Consider the following 22,608-nt stretch of genomic DNA (forward strand, 5'->3'; position numbering starts at 1 on the left):
ACATGGCTTATTACACTTTAGAATATTATGAGAGGTCAACATATGATGGTCTAGTTTGTCTAGTCCAGGGTCTAGTCCACGCCTCTCGCCCAAAGACAGCTGGGATAGGCCCGCGACCCTAGTGAGGATAAGCGGCATAGAGGATGGATGGAAGTCAAAATATTATGGGAATAAAGTCATAATTACAAGTAAATCTAAAACTACAAACTATGTCAGAAATCAGTCACGTGGTTTATTCCACTTTTGAATATTATGAGAATAAAGTCAAAATATTATGGGAATGAAGTCATACTTGCAGGAAGTATATTTACAGAAAGTGGAAATATTTGCACAATTGTATGAAAAAAACAACAGCAGGAACTTTCTGAAAAAAGTTGCAATTTAAGTCGCAAATAAATTCGCAAAATTATAAGGAAAAATAATGTCACTTTGGAAGCATAGAGTGGAAACATTAAAGAAAAAATGCATAATATGAGAAGAAAAACAGCAAAGAAAACAGGGAAAATATTACAAGAATAAATGGGGATAGCGTCATAATTATAAGAAAATTTACAAATAGAAAGTTAAATTATTTGCAAAATTACACATAAAGCAACAGCATACATTGAAAAAACACCACAAATATTCGGAAAATAAAGTCAAAATATTCAGAGTAAAAGTTATATTCAAAAGGAAAAAAAGTTGGAATTTGTACGCAAATAAAGTCACAAAATTATAGTGTAGGGGAAAATATCATTTGAAAAGCATGAAGCATAAATATTAAAGAAAATTACGTAATGTGAGAAACAAACAAAACATTCTTACTAACTTCTTAGCATGCGTTACGAAGAAAAACACCAGCAGATGATTAAAAACATAGCGAGAGCTGCAAAGAAACAAATGTTAGTGGCATCAGCGCAACGGAAGTACAACGGCTACACCAGGGTGAAGGTATTATAGAAGTACAACAGCTACACCAGAAGATACTAGCCATTCATTTGCAAGACAAATAAGCCCAGGCTGACTGTCTCTTGTGTTCATGATGTCTAAATGCGGTCTACTGTGGCAAAACCAATTCAACCCAATCAAAAACTGAGCTTCCATTTTATGCTCGTATAAATGCAATATAAGTTGGTTTTTTATACTTCTTTTATCCAATGGCTGTGTTCAACTGATACCGTTATCAGGCTGAACATCTCAATTGTGCACACTTCAAAACAAACGCAAACAGCACAATGAGGAAATCTGAGAAGCAACAGCCCTTACCTGGCTCGTGCGAGTTGTGCACATCAGAGAAGATGGAGGTACTGGGTGGCTGGAAAAGCTCTTCCATGCCTTGGTCTGGCATCCTCATCCTTGACATGCAAACACGCATGTTCCGGCAAAGGTCAGTGATGAAACGGATTGGTTGGAGATGACAGCGAGCATCTGGTTTACCTGTAGATAATAATCCACCTTATGCTGGCCTGTGGTACACACACACTCAATCCGTGCTGCATTTTACACCGACCTTCAGTGTCAAGATGAATGAGTCCTCATCACTTTGTGTGGACAGAGGCTTTTAAAATGAACGTGAAAGGTGACAGAAGTATTACAACGAATGTCTCATCAATGCAGGAAGCACACGCATTAGAGAAATTGCACCACCACACTTTCATCTAAGGAAGGGAAAATAAGCAATCATTTGTTCAATTATAAGATGTCGTCTCTTTTTCCACACAACCAGCAGAGCAAGTGTAGCCCACTATCAAAAGTACCGATGATTGCTTTTCAAGGCAGGTGGGAGAACATGCTAGCAATCCTTGGATTTGGGTTCCACTTTTACAACTGGACGGCACTCCTGATTGAAATAGATACCATTAGACAAATACTACATACAAACTGGAGATGTTCCATGTTACTTTGGATTATGCCCTCTAATTTTCCATTTGCACTCGGTATTTGTTTATTTCTGTCACGGTGCAGGATAGGTTGCATGTACTTCATACTCAGATGTTTTTGCATATATCTGCCAGTCAGATGGAAAAACAGAAGCTTCAACATATTTAATGTTGCGTTGATTAAAATTCAAACCCGGCAATTGGCGGCATTTAAAGAAAGACTGGAAAAGAACTAGGAGATATTTGAAACATATAATAAGGACGGACTATTCCGATATAATAATTGTACATCATGTTGGAACACGTATGACGATCAATTCCTTGTGTTCCATATATCCACAGAGACAGAGATGTTTAGTATGAAATATTGTGGGCTAAAGCTGTAAAAAAAATATGTTGGTAATATTGGTGTCTGCTGAAGAGACAAAACAAAAAAATGAGACTGTGTGTATAACGTAAGATACATCTGCAATATTCTATCTGCGTGCAAGCACACCAGATCCACATAACTCGAGCAGAAATAAATTACTTGCTAAATGTCAATTTCACACGTGCCGAGGCTCTCAGTGGCTCATCGGTGGAGGAGACGCACGTCCATGTGTAGCTTGTTCGTGGGGCATGTGTTGGCGTGCACGCTCAGTTCTTCTTCTTGACCCCAGAGTTTCGGTTGTTGAACAGGCTGAGTCCTGACCTTCCATTTCCATTGTTGACTCCGCTGACTGTGACTCCAGGCTGCTGGAGCACTTTGTCCAGGGTGGTCTTCTTAATTGCTGCTGGGGAGATGCGCTCCTGATCAGCCAGAAACTGCAGCTCCCTGAAGAGGAAGATGAGGCTTAGTGGGACTCTTCAATAAAAGAGCTTCAATATCATAAACGCTTCAATAGAATATGAATATAAAAGTGAAATATATGAAAATCGAGACAATAAAACAAAATACTTTGTTCTGAGAATGGCTGATTTTGACAGCCCCCCCACCCCCCCACATTTGGTTAGATATAATGATTACTTTGCACTCAACAGGAAGTCTGTGCGTGTGCTCACATTTATGTCGTCAAAAGCAGTCAACCATGAATTTCAACACCGAATTAGGCTCTGTCCATTTTTTAAACACAGATATTTTATGTGTTTGGCTTCTCTTCCACACGCAAAAACAAATAAATTGAGCTGCTGGAAAACTCTCCTTCAGGGGATGTATGTGAATGGTGAAGACGGAGTAGTAAACATGACAATTATGTGCCGTTATTTCCACATTAGGTAAGCATAACCGAGTGTGTGCAATGACAAACATAATGCTGCTTTTAAGCATACTGAAAAACGGCTACTTTCACTTTACATTAACCAACAAATGGGCTTCGGAGGACGCTACCGCTGCTTTTGCTCTCTCAAACAGCTACGATGCTCCAGTCAAAGATGGCGATTTGGGACAAGACCCGATCGGACCTCTTGCCCCCTGAGCACGCCTGCTCAGTTGTGATTGGTCAGGGATTGAGGCTATGCTTCAACATTTGCAGGTCCGTGCTTCTTCTTACCTTGTCCTGATACAAGAGGCCTCCACGGCATTGATGAGAAGGCTGCGGAAGCCCCCGCTTTCCATGACATGAAGGGCATGAATGGTGGCACCCCCTGGCGAACACACGTTGTCCTTCAGCTGGCCGGGGTGCTGCTCCGAGTCCAGCAGCATCTTGGCTGCTCCCTGCAGAAGATGAAGAGCAGAGGCATGAAGGCAAGCGCGGATGGTCATACTCCTGAAAGGGGTACCGAAAGCGTGAAACAGCAGGCAAAAATGTAAGTGCTTTTCGAACACATTTACATACATGTTTTTTTCCCAGGCAAATGAAATGGCCAAATGAAAATGGGTCCACGACCAACTCTCTCCTCAGTGGTTACATTGAATTACCCCTTTTAAAGGTTTTTTTTTTTTTAAAGAAAATATTGGAGTCAAATTACAGTCACATTGAACTTTCCGATTTGTTTCACTAGGAAATAGAAGTTTACTGCCCTGCAGAAAGAACACTTCACATCAAAAATAATGAAGCAGTACCAAGATAGTAGAAAATATGTGCAGTGAAAGCGAAGCAATCCAAATGTATTCTACATGTATAACTGTACAACTGCAAGTGGATGAAAAACACAAACTGACCAATAGAGCCTGAGCTCCGAGTCGGACAGCGAGTCTCCTGGGCAGACCCATCTTCACTCCTCCATCTGCTAGGGCGTCCAGTGCTGTGAATGCCTGTTTCATTACAAAACACACACATTAAAACTGCAATTCTGAGCCTGAAGGACTGGGTCTTTGAAAAGGATTCATAATAATACTACTGTTGTTGCCACAGTGACAAAAATAACAGAAAAAGCCGATGGAAGCATAACGTAGTGCAGCAGGACATGTTGGAGTTAGGCGCAGGAAAGTAGCAGCTACAGTGCAGCTCTTAAAATGAGGCCGGCGGCTTTGTTCCGCAAATAAAACATCTGTTATATTCCACAAATCTCTCACATACACTATACCTCCAAAATACGTGCATAGTAATGGCAGATAGCAGCAGATAATGACTAAGTTACTTACGTAAGCAGGACCACTGCCGCTTAGCCCAGTGACGGCGTCAATGAGGTCCTCCTCCACCTCGGTGCAGAAGCCTACACTAGCCATCAACTGCTCCAGCAGCTTACCATCCTCCACCTGGCAGGGGCAACACAACATGCCAGCCATTAACCATTTATGGCTTGTCCTCATCAGTCTTCATGTCTTTGACAAAATCCAATGCCAAAGCAGACGGAGAGCCCCTTCAGGGAACAGGAAGAATGCTGTGTGATTGTTGAAAGACGAGGCTCCTATAAAGCAGTCTTTCCCAACCACTGCAGTGCGGAACATTCGTCGACCGTGAGCGATCATCATTTGTGTGGTGGAAAATAACGTAGCTTGTTCATCTGTGAAATATATGCTATGTACGTATGTCTCTAATATCTTATTGTCGGGGCATATACAAGACTCCTGAGCCTCATTACTGCCACTTAACTAGCTAAACTCGTATTGTATATTTCTTAGCTACCTGTTAGATGTGAAGTTGCTGTGAGATGATTTCAGCATTCTTTGTAAAGATGACACCGTCGTCAGTCAAACCGCTATTTTGAGTCATGACCTCCTGCAATTTCCAACGGGTTGACAAGTTTTTTCATAGCTCATGGTTGGCTCCTGTCAAATAAAGACATATCTGGTCCTCATGGACTTGTGCGTGTCACAATATGCCATTTGATTATGAGGGCACGTGCGGCTTGCTGTAAGGTCCGGTGCGGCTTATTTATGAACAAATATCTATTTCTTTCTAAATGTAGTGGGTGCAGCTTCAACACCACAAATTAGGGTATGTCTAATACGTCTTATTTTCACTGATTATATCCACTATATTGCTATACAAATGTAAAGGTGACACTATGTGTGTTACATTATGTCTAAACTGATCGAATAGTGTTAAAAAGCAGACAGAAAATCTTAAACGGGTTTCTACACTACAAAAATATTCGGAATATTTATTAAAATGGAATTCCATTTCTTCGAAATTCACATATCATGGTCAGGGGTCTGGAACCAAGGAGGGATGTCTGTACTACATGGTTGTGGGTCGGGTTTTGGGGTTTTTGTGCAGTCAGGGATGTGTCTTAAATAACTTTTGGGGCAAAAAAAAGGGGGGGGGTCTAAATACTGTATGTTCAGAGACAATGAATGAATACGCTGTCAGTTAAAGACTACTTAAGGAGACAAAACCACAACAATACTGAGCTGCAAACACATGTGATCATTGTGTAATTACCTCTGCATGAGTGCCAGTAGCGTAGACCGTAGCTCCCTCTCTCACCACCACTGGAGTGTTGGTCATACACCTCATGACTTTAGGGGCTGAGCGGTACTGAAGGAGTTTCTGAGTACGAGGGAAATAAGAGACAAAGAAGATATGGAAGATAAGTCAAAACAGTTTTAACCATGTTTGATTCATGTAGCAAAAGTCAACGAAAACAAAAACAACAAGGACAATGCTCAGAAGAGTACAGGAGGCTGACCTTTTCAATGGAACTGATGGTGACACCTGCAGCACAAGACACGATGAGATGACGGTCTTCAATGTCTGGCCCAATCTCATCCAGGACGAAGGGGATTATGTGAGGCTTCACAGCCAGAAAGAGGACATCACTCTTGCTGACTGTCTCTTTGTTACTGGTTGTCAGGCTCACTCCCATTTTCTACAGCAATTAGTCAAGCATTAGGAGCTAAGCATTTGCCACTCAATACCTGTTACATGTTGGAAGCTTTCTTTTCTCACCCTCAGGCCGGTCACGGTGGGCAGGTCGGTGTCTGGGGAGCTGGCTGTGATCCTGTGCGTCGCAATCACACCTGAGGACATAAAAATGCATGTAGGTAAAAAAAGAAGCTACAAAATGACAATGCCAGTCATGATAATCAATACGTCAACTGAGCCGGCTTTGATAAATCAACATGGGCATGCGTGTTGGTTATCCTCCTCTCTCTACCAAACAGGCTGGATGACTAGAGTTCACTCTGTGCTACACTTGGCGTGTATAAAACACGACCTGGTGTCACTTTCAGTCAGTCAAGTTTGATGAATGAATTGAGTAAGACGATGAAAAAGTCAAGTGTGCTGACCTGCGGCTGTGAATCCTTTCACCAACGCATGAGCCAGCTGACCTGCTCCGATGAAGCCGACACTCATTCTGACAGGTGACGTGGCTCCTCCGCTTGGCAAAAAGCATAAATAAGCATCAAAAGCATCCACAACACACCTACACTGACTTGCCTACTTTAGTTATTGTCAATTCTCTATGTATGAAAGGCTAAAATAACAATGTGCCCCGTCTTACCACTTATATTACGGAGTAGCATAACTGCGGAAAAAACACTACCACAGTGATACTGACATTAGTTGATGCTGATACAACTCCATGCTAGCCGATGACCGCCTGTCCTCTGCTAGCTAGCTAGCTAGCTAACAGACTAATAGCATGGATTATACAGCCATACATTAACAAGAAACAGGACAAATAGACATTAAACGTGGATGCTTACCTATTCTTATATAACCTAAAAGGCGCTCCGAATCTGACAGGCAGCGGTTAGCGGTGTTGCTTTACTTTCCGGTGTCTCGAAAATGACGAAGTAGCAGTTTCTGTGTCAACGTGGCTTGCCGCTTCCATACACGAACCACCATTGCAACTCCAAACAAAGTCGACCAATCCCCGAACAGAGACTTGAGCAGCATCCAATCGGAAGGCATCTTACAAGAACCGAGCGGGGTTACAGCCAAAACGTCACACCCATAAAAAAGCAATGAAATGGTGTCAAGTACGTAAAAAAAGATAAGTAGGTTAAAAAAAAGGCTTGTTTACACTCCTGACAGCCTTCTTCTTTGACCCAAACAGGATGCAAAGTGAAAAAAATAAATTTGATCTATCTTCCAATCTTTCATAACGTCACACACGAGAGTGTACATTTTGCTATCCAGTCCATAATACAGAACAGTGGCAAGATGATGGAATGACTTTGTGATGTTGCTTGAATGTGTTGACCGTGATTATAAATACAATTAGTGTGGTAAAACGCTTTGGTTTAAGTTCCTAGAAGGAGTTCATCCAAATATGACCACTAAATTACTCCGTCCAAACGAAAACGGACCACTTAAAAAAAAAAAAAAACATTTCAGCCTTTTCCCTTTACATTATGTCTGTATTTTCTTCATTTTCTGCTGTAAAATGTATTTCTACAGTAGGCCTAAATGCCGCCAATAAAAGAATTGGCTAAATTAATGTCGTAGTTTTGTGGTATAACCCGTGAAATAAATGTGTTTCATGTCATAATACACAAATACATCAAATCTTATCAACATTTCAGCCCTCCAAGAAGACGGGAAGGAGCAGCGTTTCATGAAATACATTGGAGCTTGTTTGCTCAAGATAAACATCTGACTCAACAAGACAATTACTGTGTTTGCTGGCAAGACGCTCACTGCTCAAGAGGCAAATATGATCATTCATATTATTATGATATCATCATTCATACTATCATCACAGGCAGTTATCATCATGGATCCTGGTGTAATGATATTGTTACATAGATCGATATAGTTACATAGATAGTGTTAAAGTCCTTTTTAAGTGTATGTAATCAAATGGTGTTATGTGTGTTGATATCGGTACATTGTCTCGTACTGTTCCATTATATATATATATTTGCCCTCTATTAAACATGTCTGACAACATCATTTGTTCCGATGGATATAAGATAAGACAAGATAGAAATGTAGATTACAGCAGCACGATAGGACATAAAGGAAGAAAAACACAATGATATCTACAAGTGCAGCCTAGGGCCCATCTGTGGTTCGAGGTGGATTGTTTATGGACCTGTCACACATTGTAAAAATAAAATTAAACAAATAAAAACATAAAAAATGGGGGAAAACCAGAGCATAAAGTAATTCTGCTAATGAATTATCTGTACAATTAGAGAATGGAAGTCATAAATAACTGAGACGAGGACACAGGGCAGCCAAGTCCTCAGTAAGGAAAGACGAATCAGAGCATTATTAGCATAAGACTCATTCAGAGGGTGTACAGACCACCTTCACTTTGTCCTCAGATTTCTCTTTAATTGCCATTGGTTCTTTCGAACCGAAAAAAGTTGGGCATGTAAGATGTGTATGGTATTATACAGGGACGTATGTAGAAATGTATGATGTTAGGCCATCAGACAGGTGTGTATAGCACACTATACAGGATTTTTTTTCCAACAGAAAAGATGCAGTGCATCTATTTTCACATGCTGCTGCTGGACAGGAATGCAGACTGAGGGATTACTTTAGCTTGTGGCTAAATATATCAAGGTTGGCCTCCAAAAAGCCGCAGCTGTTAGGATCCTTTCCCTCTTCACGTACACATGAATATATTCTACATACCAATACCTTCTACACAGTAATACAGTCTATGCTGCTGTTTGAATGAAAGTGCTGTTTCGACATCTTCATGCTAATTGGTGATGTTTTAAGTGTCCCCCATAATGCCGACATGAAGCAGATAAAACCAAAACAACAGGAGACAATGAGAGTTTATCATGTAAACAAAGAACTGAGGATGTGTGTGCGCGACACATTTGATTGGTTAGACAGTTGACCTGCACGCACGTCTCAGCGAGACGGAAGTGAAGTGAGTCTCAGCGTGGACATTCCATTGGTGAGCATGACAATTGGTGGGAAAGTTGCAAGAATATTTTTGGAGCTGCAGACATGCAAGCATGATAAGAGCGCAGGTGACAAGAATGGCACATACCAAGTGTCTGATGGCCACCCTAATCCCTCCACATGCTACAAAGGACCCCCGAGTGCCTCTCGTAGTGTCTGTTTGGGGTGTGGCAGATTCCATGCTGGCATTCCACGAAGCTACTGAATAGGCAGAACTTTGGTGAAAGTATGAGAGAAAGTTTCACGTGGAATAACATGGTCAAAATAATTGTTCACGCCAACCTATAAAAACCTGAAGTTTATGGAGTCTTGTGATGACATCAGACTTGTGCATCTCGTTGAAGCGCTACGCCCTAGAGGAGGTGGACAAACGTGACGAGACAAAGCGTATCCTCTGAGAGTAGACCAGGTCTGTCACATACAGCACAAAGTTGACAAAGGAGAAGACGGCCACCACAACTTTACTGTCCCATGGACATTCCCCTTGAGGACAGGACGATGGTCGCCAAGGGGAGCCATATTTGGTGTCAAAACAGAATACGGGCCACACCACCGACGCACTCAAGTATAGAAGGACCTCCAACAGGGTGCACACCACCACAAAGCGATCGAAGGGCATACAGCGCACCGACTTGGTGCGCCCGCACACCGTCATGATGACCACGACTGCAGTCAGAGAGAAGCAGAAAGAATAGACCACTACACAGTAGATGGTGGCTGCGTAGCGGGAATACTGGCTCCCGTTGGCCAAAGCGCCGAAGATGACGCAGGCCACAAAGCCTTGGACCACTTTAAGGAGCCCAGAGACCGTGGCCATGTAGCCCACCACAGCCCGGCCCGGCCTGGCTCGACACAAGGCCACCTCAGACCCGTAGGCCAGTGCTCCCAGGATGGAACAGATGGTGACGGCGATGCGGTAATTTCGGACATCGCAGCCGGCGTAGGGACACTCGGATCGGATGAAGAAGAGCGGGTAGACCACAGAGGCTGTCACATACCTGCAAATAAAAACGATGCAACGTCAGAGGCAAAAGGGAAGTATGCCGTCCGAGGTGATCATTCTAAATCTTCCAAGTTTGGAAGAGTCCCTTGAGGGACAGTCAAACGTTCAGTTTAAATGTATTCTTAGACTGTGCAGTGGGCCAATACAAAAACAACATAAAACACATATTTGTCCTGTTAGCCATGAATGAATGAATGCCAGTCCAATATCCTGAGTCCAATTCTTCAAATGAATTGAGTTGAAATTCCAAATATGCAATTTTGCACAAGCCTGCAGAAAGGGATTAATAAAGCCATATATGTTATTTTAAATTCAGGGGTGTGGTTTGTAAATTGATAGCTGTTTCTAATATTTTGTCCCTGTCTGCAAAGCACAATAAGTTTTAGTAAGGGTGTGTCTGGTTAGAAGATGATACATGAACTTACACAAGAGTGGCAAAGGCGGCACATGTGACCGTCAGGTTGTCCCAGGAAATCGGCAGGCAGCTGTAGAGACGAGTGGCATCCAAGAAGAAGACCACAATGGACATGGCAAAGCAGAAGCACCAAACGGCCATGCAGAACATGCCATGTGAACCGCTGTGTCCGGCACTGTGGGTTACCATGGCGATCACAGCACAGCCCATTGCCAGCTGGCAAAGTCGGGCAGCACCAAGAGGTGACAGCAGTGCCCCGGTGTTCAGGTATGGAGCACCTTGAGAATCCATTGTTGCCAGGACTGTCAGCACTTGTCAACCTTATAGTTTCTGGATCTTCACGCGTTTAACAAACAAGCTGGCATTAAGTCACCATGAAGGACTCACTGAGCCTCTGCGCTCGTCCACTTTATCATTTCCTGGCCTTAGATGACAAATGTATCTCCACTGTTCTTGATGCCAGCTCGAAATCCTTCAACTGTTGTGTTCCACTTGTGATAGCCCTCCTTCAACAGGGCAAAGAAAATGGAATGTGTCCTTTCAGCTGAGTGATCAGTTACAAATGATCAGACTCAAAAATCAAGCAAACGTTCTTTAGTGCAGCCTTAAACCCCAAATAAGAAAAAAGTGAGTACAAAGCGCTCTTGTATGTAAATGCTCGTCTTGCTCCCCACACACTTTTTGTGTGCTGTGAGGGTGGTGCGCTGGGGGTCAGTCAGACCAAAATGGAAGATATTTGGGGTGGGGTCATGGCCAAATGAGTGTGAGAGGGTGGTGGCGAAATGAGAGAAATGTGAGATGACCGAGTCCTGGAATGATGATCCATCGATAAAGACTTATGTTTGCAAACTAACACTCATTTTACCATTCATTCTTTTTTGCATCATCACTTTTTCCAGTTTATTTGGCACTTTTACACTTACACTCCAACATAGACAAGTACAGACCTCATGAGTTCAGCAAGGTTCAGCAAAGTTCAAGCAAGGTTTTCTTGCTTTGGAAGCCCAAAAAGTAAGAAAACCAACTTTTTTGTGCTGAATAAGTGTCATCTAATGATTTTTTCTTCTTGTGCTGAGGCCCATTCCATCACTACATGACGCACTCCTTGCATAACCACCTGCTTTTATACTTTTCGTCCACAAAGCCATCTGAAAAAATTGTGACGCCACTCATTAGCTTGTTATACTTTTAAAATTATTTAATTACTATTTATTCTCTTAGGTACATGTATGTTCAGTTTGTGTCTGCTCTTTTACTTGTCTTTGTCTGCTTTCTACATTTTTATTCGATATGCTGCTCTCTGTGTCCTTTAAATTGCCCCTCGGGGATAAATAAAGTGTTTTTGAACTTGAACTTGAATTTGTCCGCGTGTTATCAAGATGAAATGACCAAGCCTCCCACGTCCTTAAAGCTAGTCACTATCGTCTATCGTTGCCTGCTTGTTAAGCCCTTTTTGTGATTATGGGCTTTATAAATAAACTTGACGCTTCCGGTGCGCCACACTTGTATCTAGTACAGTCAAACGTTCCACCTCTAATTACCACATAAAGGCCAACAGGGGGCAGCACATCCAGCCCAGCTAGGGAAGTAGTAAGTGGTCATTGAAGTCCTAAGCTGCATGGAAGTGTGGGGAAGAACACTAACAAATGTCACTTTTGAGAGGTCCAAATTCACATGGGTGAATCAGCAATTTTATTGAAGTCACTTTGAAGCCGTGTCACTTTGAAACCCCCACACATCAGCAGTCTTCTGTCAGATTGCCAATGAAATCTAACTTCTTCACTCAGCGAGTCTTTACCTCACACAGTCCAATGTGGCAGCCATCTTCCCCGCCGAGGCCTGGTCTGCACATGTTGGTTGGCCCGTCTTATTTCTTACCTGTACACAGATGCCAGTCCATCCAAATGAGAACAGGAACTCCTTAGCTTCATGTTTTTAGCATCCAATGCAACATTTAATCATGTCATATACAGTGGAAGCCCTTTTAAGTCCACATCCCTCAGATTGGCTTATCCATGTCGACATAACGTTTACTATTTCCGAGTGAGTTTGTTCAAAAACATAAGAAGAATGTGCAATAATGAAGGATTTTTTCAACCTATGTATGCAAGTATGTTGCGACAATGATGAAGTTATCAATACATTATGTCTTATTTTCTTTTATTATAGTGGATATTGATAGTTGGCTATCGGTGAGAATTTTTTGGTGTTTATTTGGTTTAGATAAAAAAATGAAGTGCTGAACAATACTACAATACAGACAGGGACAATACAATCTCTCGCAATCAATTGGTTCCAAACCAGACCGTGATAAGTGAATATCCACAAAGAAGGATTCCTAATTTATAAATAGAATATTTTTGTAGTTAGACCATAAAAAAACTTGTTTATGACTTTCTAAATTCAGTTTATAACATGATTAGCGCCCTTTAGACACTAAGTAATACCCCTATAGTCACCTTTACACTCGTATTACTCAATATAGACTCACACATGGTAGCTTTGGGAGCAGTAGTAGCTGCTCCTTCTGTACAGAACATCCTGAGGTGGCTAGAGAGTGGAGAATACTACACATTATCGTTTTTTAAATGTCTGATGTTTGTATTTTACTTCATTTAGCCATTGTTATGCTTAATATAGGTATATTTTTGACAAAAATACCACATAATAGCATGATGTATTAATTTATAGATTTTTGAATAACCATAACAATGAAAATTTGAAATTTGAAGGCCAGGGACGACTGTATATTGGAAAGTATATCAGAAAATAAGCAACTATCAAATAGAGATAGTCGAGTATTGACCGAGTTGTTCACAACTCATGAGTTTTTTACTGAAACAGGAATGGCGGGCATTGTCTCTGTTAACTCATTCACTAATTTCAACATGGAAACCAGCTAACATGGTATGAATTGAACTGTTACTCTAACTGCATTGTATGTATGTATGTAAAGTATTAAGCCTGTGGAAAAATCAACAGATCTGCCACTTGCCTCTTTGGAGGGCTTGTGCCAATTCCGCAGCAGGAAACACACGCTAGCGATTGTGTTTTGACCCGTTGAACCCCAATGACAGAAGCACCTCTCGAGTGACGTTGGGAACACAGAGGTAGTTGGACTGTAAGGAGTATAGTCTGTGGACCACTTAATATGTGCTTCCAATCCTGTCTGCATTTCCCTATTACATGTATTATCTATCATTCAGTGTAGCGATGCCATAGTTTGCAGTCTGACTGGCTTCAAAAAAGCGCTGCTAAGCATGCGGAGTGTTGACAAACACAGAATCTAAAAGCTGCATCGACGTACGTGTGAGTGTGTGTGTCCCACCCTCACCTGGAAGCTTTAGCCACTTGGGCACCTTGCCCACATCAGATCTGTTGGTCTTAGCAGCCTGGGGGATGTTTGCGGACAAGTTTTCACCGCCCTCTGTGGATGCGCTGGTGTCAGGAGATGGCTGGAGAGAAGCAGGCATCGCGTCTGCAGTGGCCGAAGAGCCGGGGGAATGTTCTGCTGACTGGAGCATGCAGCTGGGATGTGGAGAAAACAAGGTTGACACACAGAAGAAGCTGAACGATATGCTTAAATATGCCATTTTTGACTAATAATAGGCTGGTCATATGCAAAATTGGAAATGCAAAGTGGCAATGGGTGACTATACTGAAAACCTCTACAGACACTTTTTGTTAAAATAATGTTTGTGGCAAAAAAAAAAATGACTTAAAGCTTATTTTGTGCTGGCACAGTGTTATTTTGGCCTTACCTCTATAGGACAGGCCAAATGTTTGGACACACACAACCTCATGACCCTAACCCCATTTGTAAGGCAAGAAATACTTATTTTATTAAATGAAAAAGCCAAACATAAAGCAATACACTAGCGTATCTTTTCTTGATGCTTGCTTATTGAGGTCCGTTTTGCTCCATTACTGGATTGCACCAGAAACCATCCACTGAACACAGTGCACGTGCGCAGGCATACCTTGCAATGGATTCATTTGCTTGTAAAGCCGAGACAGAAGAGCTGAGGAGTTCCTTCTTTAAGTAGAAGTCTATGAAGTCAGCACAGACGAGTGGCAAATGAATGGGAAGGACATTAAATACATCAACATAGGCAAGGAAATAAAAGCAGTAGAAACCTGTCTTCACGTCACAGCCGAAGTACACCAGAGCCCCAGGAAACAGGTCGGCCTGGTCACAACACATCAAGAAATGATCCCACAATCAAAACATATTTGTCACATCAGGGAATTACAGCAAATAATACCAACAAAATGAAGTCTACCCCTGCTGTGGAGCCTTATGAAGTCAGTGCGGCAAGGCCACAAAGGTAACCCCAATGAAATGTTAAACTACAGATGCAATTTGAGGGACGGAAGCTGCTAAATCAGGTCCTTCATCAACCATGGAGGGTAGGAAGGCATTAATTTCTTGTCACTCATTTGCTTCAAGGCTGCCCATTGGTGTGTGTGTGTGGATACCAAAGCAAGGCTAGAATTAACCCCACATACGAGTTTGGGAAAAATCCAGTCCAGTTAGGGAGGGAGTGTGTGAAGTGTTTCAGAGTTCAGACTGATGCTGATGCTTGAATATAATCCTATAATATTAATCCTATGATCCTCAATGTTGCACTTCCTTACCTGGAAAAGTGTGACACCGAGATCATCCAGAATTTTTTTTGGAGGGGTGATGACTGGAAAGAAATTGAAATGAAATTATAGACTGGAGTCTTGAAGGGAACGTGACTGAACATGACTCAACAAAATGTGTTTGTATTATATATTGCATGCACAGTATTTATTTATCAAAACAACAACTGGGTGACCAATTTGATTATGACCAATTTATTATGAATACATTCACTTTAAACTTTTAACTAATTCAATCCCAACCATTTCTGAAAAGACAACCTCTTCAGAACAATAGATAGATCTCTTCAGATCTATAAAAGACAAATGCACAATTTTCACACACTGGGAAACATGTTTGATTGTACTTACACAAGTAAAAAGTGAGCTGTGGATCCTCCAAGTGGCTCCTTACAAAATGCATCACAGCCCCGACTGGATTTAAAATATAAAGAAATACAAATGAAAGTGCTAATTTTGTTAAAAGATGAACTTTTGCTCCGATGTTTACAGCTTCACATATTTGATGTATGCTTCAGTCATCGTCATGGTCGAGGGGCCACCAATAACTTTTAGTATTGAAAGGCAGTGACACAAACCTGTCTCAAGGGGGCGGAAGAAGCCCTGGAGAACGTGTCCATCTGGAAACTGGACCCTCAGGACCACCTGGACGCAGAGCAGAAGCGGACTTGAGCGGATGCGCCTCAAAACAGGACTGAGTGCGCGTCACATATACTGACTTTGGGGTATCTGTCCATCTTCTCTTTCATCAGAGTTTCTCGAAGACTTTTAGTCATCAGGGGTGCCTCCTCCAACAATTTCCTGGACAAGAAAAGTGATGAAGAGTAATGCGGATATACAGTAAATCATATGAGTAGGACGAAATAAAGGAGAAGACTCATTCTTCCAATAGGGAAAACAGTGAGCTTTTGATGCAAGTTGAACATTTTTATAGAGGGAATGGGAAAAAGGTCAGACATTTCTTGTAGTTCCTCATCTCAGGAGGGATTCTGGTCAGACAGCCATCCCCAAAGCAGAATGTACATACATCCATGTTTGACAGTAGGGATGCTGCTGTTGGACTAAGTCACCAAGTCACCACAGTCCTCAGTCCAGAGTCCACATCTTCGCCAGTCTTGTGTGAGTCATTCAGGTGTGTGTGGGGCAGGGTTGGGTGGAGGCCTTGGGCACTGCAGGATATCAATCCATCACAGAAAAGTGTCTGACTGATGCTCTTCTAGCCGATTGTGCCCCCAACGCCCTTGACATCATGAAAGTAGCTCATCCTTTGTCATTCTGGGCTGCTTACCATTTCTTCCATTCATCAATGATTACACCTTTAGTGCTCTCTTTCTCACCAAACTTCTGGATATTGAGCTGAGCTCTTTGGTCTTGCCCATGGTGGTGTAGAGGATTTGAAGGATTCGAAGAGTTTGTGTGACAGTCTTTTATCCACATAATGAGTTAATGAGGTTAATATTCATTCATTCATTCACTACCGCTTTTTCCTCACAAGTGTCGCGGGGGTGCTGGAGCCTATCCCAGCTGTCTTTGGGCGAGAGGCGGGGTACACCCTGGACTGGTGGCCAGGGTGGCCAGCCAATCACAGGGCACATATAGACAAACAACCATTCACACTCACATTCATACCTATGGACAATTTGGAGTGGCCAATTAACCTAGCATGTTTTTGGAATGTGGGAGGAAACCGGAGTACCCGGAGAAAACCCACGCATGCACAGGGAGAACATGCAAACTCCACACAGAGATGGCCGAGGGTGGAATTGAACCCTGGTCTCCTAGCTGTGAGGTCTGCGCGCTAACCACTAGGCCGCCGTGCCGCCCCGAGGTTAATATTGTTAAGACAAAATTCTTCTTGAAGGGAAAAAAGATAATTTAGTGGGTTGGTTGAAGAGAAGTTAATTATTAGTTTAAAATAAATACAAACAATATATACCGTATTTTCCGGTCGTACTGCAAGTCATACTTCTTTTTTTTTTTCATAGGTTGGCTGTTCCTGCGACTTCTACTCCAGAGCGACTTACAAATGAAAAAAACTGTTTATGTTACATCAACACTAGACACCTTTTCTGTTCATGTTTATTTTTGGTGTAGCTGAATAACCATTGTGTTAGCATATCTTACACCTATTCAGCCTGTTCTCTATTCTTTTATTGTTAGAACTTGACTTCCAAGAGGACGTAATGTCTGTTTTGGTCAAGTAGTTGGTCAAATAAATTACCCGCAAAAAATGCGACTTAGTGCATACATAAGTGCTCCGCAGTGCAACTTATGTATGTTTTTTTCTACCTAATTATGCATTTTCGGCCTTGTGCGACTTATACTGCGGAGCGACTTACGAGGTCCAGAAAATACGGTATGTTCATTATATATATTCATATAACAATAATGAAATGTAGATTTTAATTTTGACTGTTTTGACACTCCCACTAACCTTTCACTCTTCAGCTGGGCAAAGCGCTTCCGTACATCATCCACCGTCACTTCAAAAAACTCATCCGGCAACTCGACGTCTTCTTTTGCGTGACGGGACAGAGATTCCATATGGTAGACGAGGGGCTCTCTCTCCACCGGCTGAAGCATGAGAGTAAGGAGGAAGACATGATTTCTGATGCAAAACATGACGTGATTTGATACAGGACGATATCAGCGGGGACATCATGGCACGAGGGATGGGTGAGCCGGGAGTTATGTGCATGTTCGGAGTTCTGGCTGTTCCAACGTGTCAGGCTGAGTGTGTGTGCGCAGCACTGCTCGTGTTGACACAGGTAAGTTCGCTGATTTTGCCGTGGTTGCATAGTAAATTATACACTACTGTGGTATCGGAATTCTATCAGGATTGGATCAGAAGTGGACAGCCTCTATTTTCTTGTCAAATATTACAGGATGATATTATAATTATTATTTTTTACCTCTAAGAACTTCGCTGCTTCATCAATGTCCTCATTTGAATTGTTGGCAGTGGGTCCGTGCTGCAGAGGGGGAAAGAAGCAGTATTTCTGATGAGAAATTTGAGGAACATATCCCCTTTTTGAGATAACTAACACATGGGTCAAGTATGACATGCAAACATCCTCATCATGGTGAAAGTGGCATCATTGTGTTAGGAAACCTTCTGTCGCACCGTGGTGGCTGAACTGTGGGAAGGCTTGGATTTCTTGGCTTTGGGTGATTCTACTGCAGATGTCAGAGATGAAGATGATACAGAAGAGGAGGGTCTGACTGCACTTCCTCCTGGACCGCCAAGGCGCTGACCGCCACCAGAAAAAGGAATGAATGGCTGGGAGATTAAGCTTGATGGTCCTGCTTCCTGGCCATCATGCTCCGGCACTCCTCTTCCAACTGGTTGAGCTCCATCTTGGACTTTGGCTACACTGTCCTGTTGAACTGGGAGTGTGCTCATGGCAGAAACGGGAGAGGGAGCAGGAACAATTTCCTTTGGCAGAGTAGTGTTGGAGTGTTTATGTTTTGCATCGGATGCTGAGCTTTGTGAAAGTGATGGAGCAGGCTGAGTGGCTGAGCTAGCTGGGTATTCATCAGTGGCGGCTTGAGTTGTATCCATGCTATCTTCCTCTTCTATGGCTTTGTTCTTTTTGAACAAAAACCTGAAGAGAGTATTGTATCGTTTAGCATGGACTGAGATTTTTAACACAACATACGAACAGGGAGTGATGGTTATTTGTCTACAATTACCTGACAATGGCACTTCCTCCAGTGAGGCCCAATGATTTCAGAGTGGCCTTCTTGAGGGCCTCTTCCCCACACACCTATGGACACACGCACATCGACATGCATTGACACTGCAAAACCTTATGTTGCTGTCTTGCCAGTACAGAGTACAGCATACCTCATCTCGCATGTAAACACACACGGGGGTGGAACCAGCCTGGGACAGCTCTGACACACTAGTAGGAAATGAAAGGGAATGAACGTAGAGCAATGTCATGGAGATATTACCGTGGAACCTTGGTTAGAGTCATTCATTCGTTCCAGAAGGTCTGACTCAAACCAAAACGGACTCCAAAGCAAATATTACATGCAGAAAATAATGTGAAAAACTGGACATTATTTTGGACGCTAATCAACCGGCTTAACGCAAGCAAAGGCAAAATTTTTTGTTACATTTTTGTCAAAAAAAACAAAAAAAACTAGCCGGGGCAGATGTTAACCAAGCTATGACTATAGGCCCTTCCAGACAGCCAAAATTGTTAACACAACACGTTTTTATAGTTTTACAAGCAGAAAACTATTGCATTTAATGCGTATAAATGTATATATCAGGTTAATTTTATCTTCACTGAAGCTGTGGTTGTTGCCAAAGACAAGATGCGGCAGCGAAATCAACACAGGCACCACAGTCGTTATTTCTTGAATTCAATAGTAGTCTATTAGTCTCTGCTTTTCTTTTGGTCACGGCTGCAAAATAACCTCAAATGGAGCCAGAATAACTCGCAGCAAAACACAACAATGGTGTCCGTGTTGGTGTCCCGCTGCCACATCGTGTCTCTGGCAACAATCAGGTCTTCAGTGAAGGTAAAAGTAGGTTCATTTATCCCTTTCATTTGTCATGTATATGCATTTAGAATTGTTTGATGCTGTGATTGTAAAACTAACCGAGGTTCACACTGTGTTTGACAATAATAAAGTGCTCTCCCTACATACATAAGTACCTGGAATCATGTGTAAGCCAAGAAACCCTGATAAAGGGGAGTGTTTAAATAATATTTCTAACAGAACCAGGACGTTTGTTGACCCGTTCATGGCTCACATTCATTTGTCAATTTGATCATTCTGCTCCTAGTTAGAGAACAGCATGTTGTGTAAAAAGTACTGAAATATTCAACAGTTTATAAACATTCACAAGTTTAGAAAAGGTCAAACTGCTTTCACCACAAACACACACCATATTTTGATCATGTTAGCATATGCACACACACACCTGATTTGAGGAAAATGTGTCAGCAGTTCCCAAAGACTCTGACCACAAGAAAAACAACCCTGGAGGCGAGAGCCATCCTCCATCTGCAGCGCGATCCGCACCTGATAAACGTAAAAATCACATGCTTATTGCAGTTTTCCATTTAGAAAACAATGTAATTTTACGTTGTTAGATCATAAAAGAAAATATAAACAAGCCAGCTGTGCCAAAGGATCACTGGAGATCCATTGCCCGTAAAGGCTGCAGCACCCAGATCAACAAGTAGCTAATGGTTAACCTTTGCAATGACTGCCACCAGGGGGCGCCTCAAAGACACATCGGCTAGTCCAGTGGTTTTCACTTATTTTGTCATGCCCCCAAGAGGGAAGAAATGTGTTACAATATGGAAAACATTTAATAGAGACAAACAAAAATAATAAAGTTGCAATTTTAGGACATTTAGTTTGGGTAAGAGATGTAATATTACGATAATAAATCTAAAATATTGTAAAGTAAGTAAAGACATAAGTCGGGGGCCCAGGGTTGGCCATACAGTCAGTTGGCCTTGCATGGGACGGTCCACCTTATGAATTGGTGAGTCTTCAGTACATTTTGCACTGTGTGTGTGTGCCTAGGCTGGTGAAAAACACTCCCCAGGAAGTAATGTCCCCATTTCTCACAGTGCATATTTCTAGTGAGGTACTGTCTGCCTAAGAGCAGATGAAAAGGAAAGGCATTTGGTGACAAGAGTATAGGACAGTATGTAGACAACAACAGCTGCCTGCACTCCTAGAATCTGCATGCAAGTCTGAATCAGGTATGAGCAGTGATACAGACAGGTGGTCACGACTTAGTTTTTACCTGACTATCAGGTAGGGTCTGGTTCCTTGTACTTGGCACCATTTCCAGCTTGGCATTATTGGGCAAGTTAGCAAACCTCCACTGCAGCGTCAGGTCAAGAACAGTCCTCTGAAACCTGTTGAACGAGCACAGAAGTCTTTATATACGTATAGTATCATACACACCGCCATGCAAACCTACTGATAAATGATGTGCAGGTTGACATTAAATAAAATGTAACTGTGGCTGGACCCCCAATGTAGTTAACTTCTTCGTTAATAATTTGGCATAAAGGGGAAGTTGACGACATACATTAGACGTTCCAAAACAGAGGTTGTCATTTCCAACTTTATAAACACGTTACTCACTTCAAGCCGTAATTGTCGGGGTTGAATTCATGCTTTCTGCATACCTCTTCCAGCACCTACGGAAACAAGATGAACTTAACATAACTTATTATTCTTATATATCAACGCACACAATCTGATCTGTCACTGGCTAGCTACAATTAGCCAGACAAGCTAACGGAGAGAAAAATTGTTTTCTCCGTTTCGAAAGAAAATTCAGAGAAAACATCAGCCTCGGAAACGGTGAAATATTCTTTCCAGTCATGTTACCTGCAATAACGGTGTGTTCGGAAGCACTTTAACTGTCTGTCGTCTTCCATTTGGAGTCAGCACCATCACAGCTGTACCGCTGGCGGCCATTGCATGCGATGACGTCACGATGTTTATTTGAATCACCTTTATTGACATTGTGTGCGCAACAAACAAACATAAAAACGGTATTCAGTCCTATCACTTGTTATTACACGTTATAATGACTCTAGTGTCACCTTTTGAGTTTTGAAGTTGTGAAGCTTTCACAAAGGAGGAAAGTATGATGCCAAACTTCAGCATCAATCACAACTAACTTGCCAGATGTAAAGTGGGCCCATACATGGTTTGAGTGGTCAATGTTGTGTATATGCTTTTATACAGCAAAACAAGAAAAGCGTACCTTAAAGCTTTTCAACTTTCCAGCAATTCTAACCACACACAGTGAACTTTTTTACTCACTTGACAGGAACATTTGTCATCACCAGTAATAGATACAAGGCAGTGTTGTGCTGAGGACTCAATTGATCAATTCTATTTGTCATTTTGTAAACAGGCTAAAACAACACATATTGATATGTTGTACTGTATATATGCACTGTATACCAGCGGTCATTGTTTTACTACATTCCGTGTTACAATGTTTCCATCTTAAGACCCCCCCCCCCCCCCCCAAATTATGTTGCCTGGCAACCTCATCAAGCTTGCCGTTGCTCGTACATGTAGAACACACACACACACACCCTGGACTGATCCAAGCTTGAGCCAGTTAGATGCAGATACACATCACACACTGATCCACTCAGGTAGGAGTAAAGTCCCTGCATGAATACTATAACAAGGAAGGCACATGCTAGTTCGAGACCTTCTGGCTTCCTGCTGTTAGCCTCCCATTTACTGTGTTTGTTGTAAACTTAAGAAAGTGTTTGAAACAGAGCGGGAAATGGACAATTTGGAGTCGCCAATTAACCTACCACACATGTTTTTAGAATGTGGGAGGAGCACCCGCAGAAAATTCGATCATTCAAAAAGTTAAACCAAATAGGTTGGATAGGTCTTGTTTTTCAAACCATTAATATCATTAGCAAT

The 22,608-nt window shown here is 42.1% G+C and overlaps 3 protein-coding genes across 5 annotated transcripts; all 3 read right to left on the bottom strand.

Moving 5' to 3' along the window:
- Nucleotides 1-488: 488 nt before the first annotated feature.
- pycr1b (pyrroline-5-carboxylate reductase 1b) lies at nt 489-7,111 on the bottom strand. Of its 2 annotated transcripts, none has more exons than XM_058070675.1 (9): nt 6,934-7,111; nt 6,514-6,600; nt 6,173-6,243; nt 5,913-6,092; nt 5,666-5,773; nt 4,423-4,536; nt 4,000-4,092; nt 3,389-3,552; nt 489-2,673 (listed from the first exon to the last, which is right to left on the bottom strand). In XM_058070675.1, the coding sequence occupies exons 2-9, from the start codon at nt 6,578-6,580 to the stop codon at nt 2,496-2,498; spliced, it is 975 nt and encodes a 324-aa protein (XP_057926658.1). In that variant the 5' UTR covers nt 6,581-6,600; nt 6,934-7,111; the 3' UTR covers nt 489-2,495. The 2 variants fall into 2 exon arrangements, with proteins under 2 accessions (XP_057926658.1, XP_057926649.1); XM_058070666.1 differs by having other exon boundaries at nt 490-2,673; nt 6,514-6,605; nt 6,934-7,110.
- An 897-nt stretch (nt 7,112-8,008) lies between these two features.
- LOC131134356 (myeloid-associated differentiation marker-like protein 2) lies at nt 8,009-11,260 on the bottom strand. The gene is made up of 2 exons (XM_058079526.1): nt 10,529-11,260; nt 8,009-10,098 (listed from the first exon to the last, which is right to left on the bottom strand). Exons 1-2 carry the CDS (start codon nt 10,807-10,809, stop codon nt 9,447-9,449), a joined length of 933 nt encoding a protein of 310 aa, XP_057935509.1. The 5' UTR covers nt 10,810-11,260; the 3' UTR covers nt 8,009-9,446.
- A 148-nt stretch (nt 11,261-11,408) lies between these two features.
- Nucleotides 11,409-21,654, bottom strand: aspscr1 (ASPSCR1 tether for SLC2A4, UBX domain containing). 2 transcript variants are annotated; one of them, XM_058091538.1, is made up of 17 exons: nt 21,541-21,654; nt 21,292-21,347; nt 20,945-21,059; nt 20,105-20,205; nt 19,013-19,070; nt 18,859-18,932; nt 18,278-18,770; nt 18,078-18,137; nt 17,600-17,739; nt 15,885-15,966; nt 15,744-15,810; nt 15,517-15,579; nt 15,157-15,209; nt 14,656-14,707; nt 14,499-14,568; nt 13,853-14,046; nt 11,409-12,396 (listed from the first exon to the last, which is right to left on the bottom strand). In XM_058091538.1, the coding sequence occupies exons 1-17, from the start codon at nt 21,628-21,630 to the stop codon at nt 12,386-12,388; spliced, it is 1,779 nt and encodes a 592-aa protein (XP_057947521.1). In that variant the 5' UTR covers nt 21,631-21,654; the 3' UTR covers nt 11,409-12,385. The 2 variants fall into 2 exon arrangements, with proteins under 2 accessions (XP_057947521.1, XP_057947527.1); XM_058091544.1 differs by having other exon boundaries at nt 11,410-12,396; nt 18,290-18,770.
- Nucleotides 21,655-22,608: the final 954 nt, after the last annotated feature.

The sequence above is a fragment of the Doryrhamphus excisus genome, chromosome 1, assembly GCF_030265055.1.
Source record: "Doryrhamphus excisus isolate RoL2022-K1 chromosome 1, RoL_Dexc_1.0, whole genome shotgun sequence".
In the NCBI taxonomy this organism is placed as follows: domain Eukaryota; kingdom Metazoa; phylum Chordata; class Actinopteri; order Syngnathiformes; family Syngnathidae; genus Doryrhamphus; species Doryrhamphus excisus.